This window comes from Psammomys obesus, unplaced genomic scaffold (assembly GCF_907164565.1).
Source record: "Psammomys obesus unplaced genomic scaffold, mPsaObe1.curated_primary_1811, whole genome shotgun sequence".
In the NCBI taxonomy this organism is placed as follows: Eukaryota; Metazoa; Chordata; class Mammalia; order Rodentia; family Muridae; genus Psammomys; species Psammomys obesus.
The window spans coordinates 1167045-1180249 of NW_026596085.1; the positions used below are offsets into that span (position 1 = coordinate 1167045).

The 13205-nt window shown below is 50.0% G+C and overlaps 1 protein-coding gene across 1 annotated transcript in view; it reads right to left on the reverse strand.

The window, feature by feature from the left end:
- Positions 1–13205, reverse strand: part of Dip2b (disco interacting protein 2 homolog B) — a 153359-nt gene that overhangs the window by 42284 nt on the left and 97870 nt on the right. The window contains exons 9-15 of the mRNA XM_055626842.1: positions 12718–12809; positions 9519–9629; positions 8463–8586; positions 7838–7947; positions 3742–3844; positions 2214–2278; positions 53–146 (exon numbers count right to left, since the gene is read on the reverse strand). Of these exons, the coding sequence (XP_055482817.1) occupies positions 53–146; positions 2214–2278; positions 3742–3844; positions 7838–7947; positions 8463–8586; positions 9519–9629; positions 12718–12809 (699 nt within the window). The remainder of the gene's footprint in view (positions 1–52; positions 147–2213; positions 2279–3741; positions 3845–7837; positions 7948–8462; positions 8587–9518; positions 9630–12717; positions 12810–13205) is intronic.

Here is a 13205-nt window from a genome sequence, read left to right on the forward strand (position 1 = left end):
GTGTGTGTGTGTGTGTGTGTGTGTGTGTGTGTGTGTGTGTGTGTGTGATTACCTTTGTGCGCGTGGACTCTTTGGACCCAAGAGAGAGGACAGGTCTTCATGACAGAATAGGGTACGCTAATTGTATGCATCTTATTCATTACATTCTGAAAAACAAGGAACCAAAAAAGCAATCAATACAAAGCATGTATTTAGCAACTACAGCTGTACTGCCCGGCTGCTAACCATGTTACAGGCCTCTGCTGCAGCACCCCCTCTCAGAAAGCACTGGAGACACAAGCACAGCACTCAAGGGCTTCTGAGAGCCACTCTCTAACCCGAGCTCTCTTCCAGAGCACCACAGTACCCCTCCAGTCCACTGCCCATGCCTGGACATGTATGTGTGACTTTAGAACCAGGAAGTGTGTTAGGAGGAAGGCAGCAGAGTGTGCGTGTCTGCCTCTTGCTGCTTTTACTCCTGGTGGCTCACAGAGAAATCTAGCTGCCGGCCAAGAGGACGAGCTAGCTCCCTCTGCACAGCCGCCACGCCACATTTGCCCTGGTGCCCACGGGCATGTGGGCCTCTGTTTCTCCAGGGCAGGCACAGGGGAAGCCCTGCTGCGTCAGGCCCCGGCTTCTAAGGACTTGGTGGCTGCTACCAACTGTTCCCACCCGCCTACTGATCCTGCCTGCCACATACCACAGAGGGGAAAGGGACAAAAACGGGACAGCATTACAAAGCACAAAGTTACTCCCCAGTTCTGACAGGGTGAGTGTTTGTAGGACAGTGGAAAGAACCGAGGGGCAGGTAAGCTGCTGTGCCTCTTGCTCTTCAGATCAGGAACACAGAGGCCCAGACCTGTGCCGCACTAACAGGCTCTTGGGAGAATGTGCATCTGAGGCGCCCTTTCTCTACAGTCCTACCTGGCTGGGACCCTTCTCAGCCCAGACTAGCCTTGAACTTATGGCAATTCTGCCTCAGCCTTCCAAGCACTGAGATACTAGGTATCAGTCACCACCCCCAACTAAGCCTGAGTACTTAGGTCAGCCACCCTGCTCAGCATTTGCACGAGCTTACATGCAAGGTCCGCTCCCCGCATCCTAGTGCTGGCACAAACTTAGTGTCAGGAAAAGAGGTTCTAGCTCCTCTTGGTTTACAGGGAGAAAACCCCTCAAGTCCTCACATTGTTTTAATCTGTTTTGTCAACTTCTGATTGAAAAACAAACAAACAAAAGGCCAAGCACGCCTTTTACACCAGTGCATGGAAGGAGAGGCAGGCAGGTCTCTGTGAGTTCGAGGCCAGCCTGGCCTACAAAATGAGTTCAGGACAGCCAGGGCTACACGGAGAAACCCTGTCTCAAAAAACCAAAAACATAAAATAAGTAAATAAATATTCAAGGGCTATATAGCTCTTCTCAAATGGGAGCAATATGGTCCTGGGTGAAAAGGCTTTTCCTCTTACTCATTTTTCATTTTTTCCCTCGTGGAGTCCTACATCATCCAAGGAGGTTGGATTGGATGCTCTCTCTTGTTTTTTGTTTTTTAATTATTTTGCTGAGAGAGACAGTGTGTGTGTGTGTGTGTGTGTGTGTGTGTGTGTGTGTGTGTGTGTGTGTTCCTTCTCTTCAACCAGAGCCACTGATGTTCATAAGCGGCCTGATGCAGGTGCTGGGAACACCACTCCTCTGAAAGAGCAGCAGCTGCTCTAAACCACTGAGCCACCTCCCCAGCCCGAACCCAGGTTCTTGCTGTGCACAACTGCTATCCCAGGCCAGCTGGGCTCGAGCTTGAGGCCTCCCGTCTGCCCCCGGGCTCCCGTCTGCCCCCGGGCTCCCGTCTGCATCCAGGCTCCCGTCTGCCCCCGGCCTCCCGTCTGCCCCCGGCCTCCCGTCTGCCCCCGGGCTCCCGTCTGCCCCCGGCCTCCCGTCTGCCTCCGGGCTCCCGTCTGCCTCCGGGCTCCCGTCTGCCTCCAGCCTCCCGTCTGCCCCCGGGCTCCCGTCTGCCTCCGGGCCCCTGGGCCCCCGGGCTCCCGTCTGCCTCCGGGCTCCCGCTGAAGTTACTTTCGCACCTGGCTTGCCGTGGGTCTGGGATCGCCCTCAAGGCTTCATGTTGTGTGTGCTCTAGAATCTTACTGATATTTGGGAACTTAAGTCAAAAACCTCGGGAGAGGCGCGTGTTAGAGCCCCAGCCTGAAGTGCATCATAGGACAAGGCCCCAACGCTGAACGTCTTACCGCAAACATGCCGTGCCACAGCCCAGCGTCCTTCTTAAAGTCTAAAACATTTACCACGGTTTCTCCTGTGAAGGGAAAGGTGGGAGGAAACAGAAGGAGAGTGGTCAGCAGTGACAGTCATGTTCCTGGCCCCACCAAGCTGGTGCTTTTGGAAAAACATTAGGAGACCAGAGTCTCCTGGTTACTGACACCCTGACAAACTGGCCAAAGGATGGTGACAGTCTGATGGGGTCACACAAGAGACACTGAGTTAGAAACCCTTTAGCACGTGTGAAATAAGGAACATGTGTTTGTTTTAGATACTGTCATTTTCACATATATATATATATATATATATATATATAAAAATTATACTTCTTAGGAAAACATGAACTATTGCTCTATATAAAAACCTTAAGGATATACATGTCCATTTCTAGATATATCCAGAGATAATTATCAATAGAGTAGATACACAGGCCTGTATCTAATTGTTTTCACTCAATGATGGATTTCTCCACGTTTCTAACATTCAGGAGTTTGAGTTTCAGTGCCCCAGGGCAGAACCTTTGAACGAACACAGTGTAACTTTTTTGGGGGGGGCGTGGCGGGGGTGGGTGGGTGGCGGTTGAGACAGAGTTTCTCTGTGTAGCCTTGGCTATCCTGGACTCACTTTGTAGACCAGGCTGGCCTCAAACCCACAGAGATTCACCTCCCTCCCTCTGCCTCCAAGTGCTGAGCTCACAGGTGTGTGCCATGGTGCCCCGCTGGACATACTGTAACTTGACTGAGTCCTGTCTATGGCGTTTTGATTGTTTTCATATGTGCATGTGACATTTTCAAATGAGAAAGGAATGCCACTCTGAAAGTCACAGTCACCTCTCCTTTTGCAAAAGGAAGTGAACCACTGAAAAATGACTGTTGTGAAAAAGATCTGAAAGTAAATACTGAAGCCATACCTGGCAGCCCATCACTGTGACCCTGGCACAAAGGGGCCTGACTTGGAGGCCAGCCTGGACTCTTACTGTGCAGCATACACTTACACACCAAAGGTTTATTAGTGTGGAGACAGGGTCTCATCTTCTAGACTGGCCTAGAGCTCACTGTTTCCCAGGCCGGCCTTGAACTACCACTTCCTGCCTGTGATAGGAGTGCCAGGACTACGGCTGTGGCCCACATCAGCCGGTGCAGAATGCTGCTTTAATCTGTACCTGTGGGGCTGGATGCCTGGATTGTAAAGACTTAGCTAGAAGGTCTACATGTGAAGATGGGGACACCCAAGACCCCACAGCTGACAAACACATGGTTTTAATTAAGGCTTTCTCTTTCAGTACTCTAGAAAGCATACTTTATATATCTGGTTTGTCCAGAAGTTTATTTAAATTACAGATTTTTTTTTTTTTTAAAGAAGGCAAATGCAAGCCAAGAATGTGTACTGGAACATTTCCCTCTGCATTTGGTCATTAAATGGAGCCAATCACCAACTGAGCGCTCACAGTCACGCGTATCTGAAGCGAACAATGAGGGCAGTCACGGGATGAGCTCTGACCTTCAGAATAATTGCAGGCCTGTGACAAGGCTTGGCAGTGAGACAGCATTGCAAGCCGGGACACTGTAACTCCCATCACACTCCCTTCTTTGCTTGTTTTATACTAGGAAAATAAAACAAAAACAAAACTATAAGAAGCACAATAAGATGGGTATTATAAACGACAAAAATCAGAGCCCAAACCTAAACCCAGACAAATCATCACAACAGTTCATTTTGCATGTTGAATGGGAACATTTAGGGCTTTGCGCTCAAATAAAGCCAAGACTAGAGGACACTGAAGGCCAACGGGAGCATTTGTAAAAGGACTTCAAAGTTAGTCACTCATCAATGTGACGCGGTCAACACTGAGGCCATGTGACTTGAGCTGTATGGACAGAAGCATAATGCCAAACACAGTCGCTCCTCAGGAACAACGTGATGGTTCCAGATGCCGCCCAGATACCACATGGTACGGATGCTCGACGCCTTCTTTGGAATGCTGACGTGTTTGTATGCAACCTGTGTGCACCCTCCCACAGACTCCAGGTTGCCTCTGCCAATGAGGCCTAACACACCATGGCTGCTAGCTGCCCTGGGCGGAGCCTTGAACACGGAACCTGCAGATGCGGGGCGGCAGGTGCAGGGAGGCACAGCTCTCCAGTGACAAGTGTGGAAGATGTGGCCCCCAAGTTGGGGCTGTAGCTCAGTGGAAGGATGCTTGCCCAGCTGCGTGAGGCACTGGGTTTGATCCCCCAGTACCACAGAAACCAAAACCAAAAAGACGGGCACCTGGGTCGGTGGCAGGGACCCAGTGCGCAGGGATTGCACACTCCTGTAAGCAGTTCCACTGTGCTCGTATCCTCGGCATTCTGTCCCGGTGGCTTTTACCAAGCTCATCAGCCTCTCTAACGTCGGATCAAAAAGGTGCCCTGCACAGTTTACCCCAGATCTTTGCCCACCTGACTCCCTCAGCTCTTCTCCTGGTCTCCCCCTCACTGCGGACCATCTCAGTTGGCTTTTCTCCCTCTCCCTGAGACAAGGACTCACAATGTAGCCCAGGCCTGCCTGCAACTTCTGCCTCGGACTCTCCTGAGCTATTTTACTCAGAATCACCTCTCACTATGCCTTAAATGCTTGCACTCCCGAGAGCTCCCACTGCCTTCCTCGAATCACGCCATTAGGGTGCTGCATCCTTGCTGACTCGTGCCTGTCTGCCCATCCACCTTTCCTTCAGAGATCTAGACTCCCAGCATCAAGCATGCTGCTGGAATGCCTCTAGCCATGGGAAAGCAGGCTGCCAACACCCATTCCACCCCCACCTCCACCCAAGAGAGCGCTCTGTATTCACTCTCTCTCTTTTTCAGACAAGATCTCACTATGTAGCCCTGGATGGCCTAGAACTCACGCTGTAGATCAGGCTGGCCTTGAACTCACAGAGCTCTGCCTGCCTGTGCCTCCTGAGTGCTGGGATTAACGGTACAGGCCACTTGCTGCCGGACTCTTCCTATGTCTTCTATTTAACTGAGGGGCTCTGCCGTACTCCAGGTGCCCAATCAGGAAGCTGAGTGTTTCCTGCTTCTCTCTTCGTGATCAGTCACCAAATCTGGCTTACTCAACTTCCCTACCATCTTTAAGCCCTATCCAGTCCTCTTTTACTATCCCCTTTAGCTCTGGCTGGAGAGATGGATTAGAAGTTAGGAGCACTGGCTGCTCTTACAGAGGACCCAGTTCAGTTCTCAGCATCCATACAGCACTCACAACTGTCTAGAACTCCAGATCCGGGGGATCTGATGCCATCTTCTGGCCTCTATGGGCACTGCACACATATGGTCTACTTATGGAGACTCAGGAAAACACTCATATATATATATATATATGTGTGTATATATATATGTATATATGTATGTATATATATATGTATATATATACATACATATATATATATAAAAGGAAAACCTAAAACCTAATGCACCATTTCTAACCCAGCCAATCTAGATAAATCTTTTTAGACCCATTACTTATTACTGTGTGTATGGCATGGGGAGAGCACACACATACACAGCCCGTGCAGAGGTTGGAGGACAAGTCTCTGAGCTGGCTCTCTCCTTCCAGCTCTGTGCAAGCTTTGTGGTCACACTTGTCAAGCTTGAGTGGCAAGCGCTTACCTGCGGAGCCATCGGCTGACCCTAGAGAGATCTTTGTATAATAAAACCATTCTCATTTCCCTCCTGCTGACAACCCTTTAATGGTTTGCAGCTCACTAGTGGAATCCTGTGGGGACTATGCGGCTCTCAAGCAAAGGGACCCCAGACAGCAATACAGAGCATGGCAGGTCTACAAGTCGCCAGGGCCGCTAGGCCACGGTGTGTGTAAAGGGCCAGATGCAGCAATGCTCACTGGGAAGGGAGAGCAATCCAGGGACCCGGCAGCTTGTTTCCAGGCCGTGGAATGACACACCACGTTTGTGCTGAGCGACAAACTGAAGGTGCCCCACTGAGTAGAGCCCCCAAACCCAGCTTTACCCTCTGCAGCCAACATCACAGACAAGCCCCTCTTCACGGCCAGAGCGACCTCAGTCTTCACCCACGCTTATTGTTACACAGGGTCTCAGCCTTTCACACCTTCAACGGACGTGCTTACTCATCACTCTAGCAGGGGGCTGGTGAGTGTGTCTCAAGAGGCTGCAGAGGAGAGGGCACAGCAACGGAGGCGTGGGATGTCAGCCATGCGACCTTCGCCCGTGACCACGGTTTGCACTTCAGCCCCCTTGTGCCCAGCACAGACGGTCTTTACACCGTTTATTTCCTGGGGGCACCCATGCCACGATACGCACATGGAGATTGGGGACAACCTGTGGGAGCCAGCTCTCTCCTTCTACCTCGTGAGATCTGGGAGCAACACTCGGGCCCCTCAGGCTTGGCGGCAAGCTCCTGCATCCACTGAGCCACCCCGAGCCCACAGAGCAGATTTACAGGAAGGAGCTGGTGTGTCAACCTTCCTCACAGACACGTCTGTGGCAGCACACGGTGACTGACACACCCTTACACTGGTCCAGGTGCAGAGAATGAGATGCAGAGCACTCGCCTGACAGCACCCTTCCATCACACCCGTCCTCCCACGACTCGGGGATCACTGCAGAACAGGGGGTGTGGGGACGGTGAAGAATCAGAGCTAGCGGATGGCGACACGGGAAGCGTGTTCCGCACTCAGCATGGAGGTTGCCCATATGAACTCACAGCAGCTATGACGGCAGGAACAAGGACTGTTCAAGCTCAAGCCAGACAAAATCCCAGCATGGAGAGGCAAGGCGGGCACCACGCCCGTCCCCCGGCTAAGGGATTGGCAATCGAGGGCACTGTGAAAGGTGTGCCCTCAGTACCCCACTGGTAGGTCTGCCACATTCCAGGTAAGGCCAAACATCCAAGAGTATATGGGCAGCACAAGAAGGATGTGATGGGTTTAAAGTTAAAAAAAAAAAAAAAAAAAAAAGACACAAATTTGCGTGGGTAGGAAAGAGAACACATCTGAGAATTCAGGGAAGATGATTAATTTGATCAAAATACACTGTACAGAATCAACAAAGCTGAGTTTTATAATAAAACTAAAATCATTACTAAAAAAGAGGAAAATAAACAACAACAACAAATGTAACAAAAGTTTAACCGTCTCTGGGTATGAAATAAAAAAAGGGACTTGAAAGCCCTCGCCTGAGCACTGTGAGGCGGAGTCCGTGTGAGGCTGGTCAAGCAGGTCCCCACACTGTCCAGCATCGCTTTTTCCCCTCATTCTGCAGGTTCCGTGTCTTCACCCGGCTCCTGACAAGTGGTCACTCCTCTGAGACCACGCCCATGCCCATGCCCTCGGCTGTGCCCTCCTTTCCTCCTGGCACCTCTTTTCCTCTTAACCCTTATGCTTCTAGTCTATATTATTTTAGTCTATATTATTTTAGTAACTCCAACTCTGCCTCAAAATTAATTTTAACAGAAGATCCAATATAAAGCATTCACAAGGTTAAAAACTGAAACTTTCCAGAATAGGGCACATCTCCTAACATTCACCAGCACTGCCCCTGAGGCCCAAGCAGAGCCAGGACACATGCCTCGCTCGGGCTTACCTCGATGTACGCTGGCTCTGTGCCTGCCGGCGAGATGTGCGGCTGCCAGTCTTTGGGAGGCTTCGAAAGGTACTTGGAATCGGTCACAACCCACTTGAGCCGAGGCCAACCTAAAGCAGACCCAGAGTGAGAATGGAACTGTCCGCCACCAAGGCACTCCACACTGAGCGAGTCATCTTGAATGTCAAGACAACATGTAAGAGCACGTCACACTCAGGAAAAACTTCACTTTTATTACGTTTTCGTGATCAATGGCCAATTACAGCTTCTTTCAAGAGAGCATTCATTCCACATGCTAACCGCAGGCCTTGACAACAGCCATGAGACTGGACGTCAGTGAAGCCCACGCAACCCGTGTCCTACTGCCCCTGGGCACAGGGTTTAGCTTTACCGCACACAGGGGGAGCTGGCCTTTCTGGCCGGTAGCACAAAGGTTACGAGTGTGGCTACGGAATCAGACAGGCTGGGTTCAACTCACTACTTTGCCATTTCCTAGCCGGGACTTGGGAGTTGCTTCTCAATTTCTTACCCGGAAAGCCACTGCCTCCATCAAAATGACTGAGAATGTAAAAACCCACGTGCAGTTTAACTCTCGGCTGGTAATCTGCCTCGGAGTGCCACTCACCTTTAAACTGCACGATTTCTCCATTCTGGGTTTTTGGCAGGCCCTTCAGGCAAATCTCACTGGTGAGCGCCAGGGCAATCCCACAGCTCCCTAGCAAGAAGCCGATCTGCTGACCTCCGGCATCCTGTGGAGAAAAAATAATGAGCACAGTCAGGGTGCGCGTGAGCGAATGTGAGCACACCACGCTTTGGACCAGCACCCAGAGATGCCCCAGCACCGCCCACTGTGCCACGGGGCCTGGACAGCTGGCAAACGCTGCAGTCAGGACAACTTGGCTCCAAAGAATCTCTGCCACGGTTTAAGCGCAACCAAACACTGCTAAGGATGCACCCTACTAGCAATGTGACCTTCTCTGACTCTCTACAAGTGAACCAAATTCTAACACGGTTTTCTTCTCCTAGCCACACCCTCAGACCTAAGAGTAAGGCAAGTCAGGCCACAAATAATGCAAATGGTATCAAAGCCCATATTTCATCAATTACATCAAATCCATATGTTCCTTTACTCTTCTGTTTTTCAGGAAATAGATTTTAACCTTAAGGAACAGGAAAAGCAACCTAAGACTGCACTGAAGAATTTACATGCCAGCTTCAAAGCAGCGCTAGGAAACTAAGTACAGTCAATTTAAGGAGAGGATTATGGTATCCCGTAATAGTCACCATCCCATCAGCTAAAGCGGCCGCAGCGCCACCATGTTCTCTCTCTCTCTCTTTTTCCGTCTCTCCTTCTCTCTCCCCCCATCTTCCCCCTCCTCCCTCTCTCTCTGGTTTTCCGAGACAGGGTTTCTCTGTGTGTAGTCCTGGCTGCCTCTGCCTCCCAAGTGCTGGGATTAGAAGTATGCGTCAGAGACAGTTTGTCTGCTTGTGATGGTATCTCTGTGCAGCTCTGGATGTTCTGGAACTCATTCCGTAGACCAGGCTGAACACAAACTCACAGAGATCTGCCTGCCTCTGCCTCCTGAGTGCTGGGATTAAAGGCGTGTGCCATCACCGCCTGGCAATCAAGTGGCTTCTAGTGGCAGTGCGGTGCCTCCCATGTCACACACAGCAGTGTTACCTTTCTGGTCAGGGGTACTTCTATGGGCACTGGAATCACTTCTGCCAGGAGACATCCATAGAAAGCCACCATAAACATAACTGGATCATTGTTGGGGTAAACCAGGGCAACCTAAAATTCACAAAGACAGTCAACAGTAGTTTTTAAACTGATGAACTCTCCGCACATGTAACATTGTGCATGAACAGAACAAATCAAACAACTTAATAGCTATTTGTTCTGAAGGAAATTAAGTGACAGAGAAGGACAAAAAACCTGGCAAGAGTACCATCATCCCCATGATTATACCATATATTCTGGGGACTGGGGACATAGCTTAGTGAGGACCTGTCTTGTATAAGGCCCCATTTGCAATCCCCAGTCACACCAAAAGACAAAGACAAACCCAATACAACTTATACATTTTGAGAAGTCTAAATGCAATTCATTATCACTGTGGTAAAGAGCTTCACTTAATCCTAGCTGTGATTCCGTAGCAGCCAGCTCTCCACGTGATAAGTTCTTAGGAAGCCTAAGGGCATTCTCCTTAGTGCAGGGTAAAGCCACAATGTGGAGGGCATCTCATGGCAGAAGACCATGAAAGCTGTGGAGGAGCGCCTGGAAGCTATAACCAACTCAGGAACCACACGGGGAGCACAGGCAGGCCTGCTCCTCACCACCTCGCCGCATCATCCCCGGCCGCCCAGCGTGCAAGGACGCCAGCATGAGGGCACCTGTAACACTGGACTCACTAACAAGAGATAAGCGAGAAAGCATGGAAAGCCCTGTGTGTTCATGCCTGTGGCGTCATCGTGTGAGCCACAGGGGCGACTTAGCTCCCCTGTTACTCAAGGGTGCAAAGGCACGCACCTCACTATGCTGCCGGCTGGACATTCGCAGATGAACATCTGAAATCTAATCATATTGCTGGATGCTTTTTCTTCCTGACTGCTCATACGTTTATTAACAAAAAGGACAGTGACACACACCCATGCACAAGCACATTCAGAAACCTTAGCACTGACAGCTCTTACCCTTCCAAACCTCCTCTTCTCCCAGGACCCATTGCAAAGTTTGGGCCCTTCAGAAAACCCTGGGCTTCTAGACTTTTATCTGGAAACCATGAATGTACTGCCTGGACTCCCCATTCCTCATGACCTATCCACCTGCCCCTGTGGGCTGTGGGGAAAATCTGCACAGCTCTGCTCAGCCATGCAGGCCTAGATCAAAAATCTAGACGTAGCTCCTTGGAGGCGACACTCAGTCACAGCAGCGTCTGTGACACCCTTGCCGCCGCCGCACCTGTGGAGGGCAGAGGGCTGGTCCCTGGCTCAGTCACACAGTAGCCCTTCTACTAACCGGGCGCTCTCCTTGTCCAGCACACCGTGCTTCTCCTTCAGCTTCTCAATGTCAGAGGCACAGACTCCTCACCAGTCTCCTCAGCCTGTTCAGACTGGGAGACGCCCGAGGTGATCATGGCAAATGCAGTTGAGTTCTGACTGAGCCCTGAGGCCCTGGGTACCCCGACCGGGGCTGGGAGCTCCTCGGGGGTTAAACGGCTGCTTCAGGTAATAAGAATCTGTGACGGAGGCCATCAACGGACTCTCGTCCTACTGTATTCTTTTTCATTCTTAGAGTTTCTTTTTACCTTTATTAGTGCTTGTGGACCAGGTGCACGTGAGGCAGGGCGCACGCCTATGTGCGTGTGATCGGAAGACAAGGTGCCGGTCTCTGCCACCAAGAGTTCCAGGGATCCGACTCCACTTGTGAAGCACAAACAGCAAGCCCTTCATCCGCTGAGCTCCAGCCCTTAATCACTTGTTTCCCCTCGGTTTGCAATCAAAATCTTTAAACTCACTCTAATGCTGCGCTCACCCTAAACCTGGGTTCAGGGAGCCACGGGAAACCCTCAGTGTCGGCCTGTCTAAGCAAAGCCGCACTTCTATCCAGTTCTGGCACGCTGCAAACGCTCAATACGTGAGGGTGCCTGCTCCAAGCCTGACAAGCTGAGTTTGATCCCTGGGACAGACAGCTCCCACAAGCTGCCCTCTGACCGCCACGTGATTACCCACGTTCACACAAACACACACAAATAAAGGAATGGGAAAAATACTTTTTAAAGGTTAGTTTAAGTGATGCTGTGATCATTAGCCTACTGAAAAGAGCGCTGGGGCCAGTAGGATGGCTCAGGGAACAAAAGTGCTTGCCCCGCAGGCCTGACATGATGGCCCAGGTCTGCGGCGAGTATGGAGAACTGGAGCCCATTCCTGAGAGCTGTCTTAAGACCCCACCTCCCACAAAAGACATAAATAAATAAGGCAATCTACAAATTTGTGGTATAGCAGCTGGTATTTCATTCTATAAATTATAAATGAACAGTGATGTTGACTCGTAAAAAGTAATCATATTCAGTATATTATTATAAACAAAAAAAAAAACCTTCAAAAAAAGTCACTTCCAATTAAGAACTAAATAAAACATCAATTTGCTTTTGCTTTTTTTTTTTTTTTTTTTTCCAAGATAGGTTTCTCTGTGTAGCCCTGGCTGTCCTGAAATCGATTTGTAGACCAGACTAACCTCGAACTCACAGAGATCCACCTGCCTCTGCCTCTGCCTCCCTGAGCACTGGGATTATAGGCATGCGCCACCACACCTGGCTTTCAAATTTGCTTTTTCATTGACAAAGATTACCTTTCCTTTCTATGTGAAATGACAGAAAGTTGCCTTTAACAGTTTTATTAGCCAGGTTTATAATGACAAAGATTTGACTGGACAAAGCATTTATTCTCAGACTTAATCTCTCTTTTCATTACGCCCATTTCCATAAGCAGCTTCAGAAAGAGGCCTGCAGCTCTGAACACACACATGGGGCTTGGTACTGGCTAGACCAGTGGATGGAACTCTAAATTAAACTGTCTGTCTTGTCTAAGACTACGCTGGGGCTAGAGCTTGGCAGTTACAGAGGACCAGGGTTCTGCTCCCAGCACCCACACGATGCTCATGGCCATTTGCAGCTTCCGTTTGAGGAAATCTGATGCTGTCTTCTGACACTCTTAGGCACCCAGCATGCATGTGGTACGCATGCAGACAATTCACGAACATACGAAAAGAAATAAACATTTTTTAAAAGCTATGTAAATCTTACCACTATACACCAAAATCCCAGAATACAGTTATCAGTAAACGCCACCTTTCTAAACAAGACAACACAACCACTCACCCTGTCTCCAGCTTTCAGCACTGGTTCGTTTCTGGTCCCCAGTTTATTAAGCAGTGTGTAAGCCAACTTCAAACTTCTGCTCCACAGCTTTCCTGGGAAAAGAAAACAACGGGCAGAGAACATTACAGGCCTTTCAGCCAGAGAGCACTGGGTTCAGCAAGGTAAGACAAGAGCCACCGTGACGGTGGCCATGAGGACTTTGTGCCACCCTCCCCAAGACAGCAGCTTCCTCAAGAGGCTTCTCGGTCATCCTACAGAGTCGCTCTTGTCCTGACACAAATAAGACACCGTCCTGCCTTACATAACACTTTCTTTCTTGTTTTCTTTCTTTTTGAGACAGGGTCTCACTGTGTAGCCCTGGCTGTCCTGGAACTTACTCTGTAGACCAGGCTGGCCTTGAACTCTCAAATGCTGGGATTAGGGGCAAATGCCACTGAGAATGGCTTAGGTCAATGAGATAGCCGACACATTCAGCTGAGAAGTCCCCA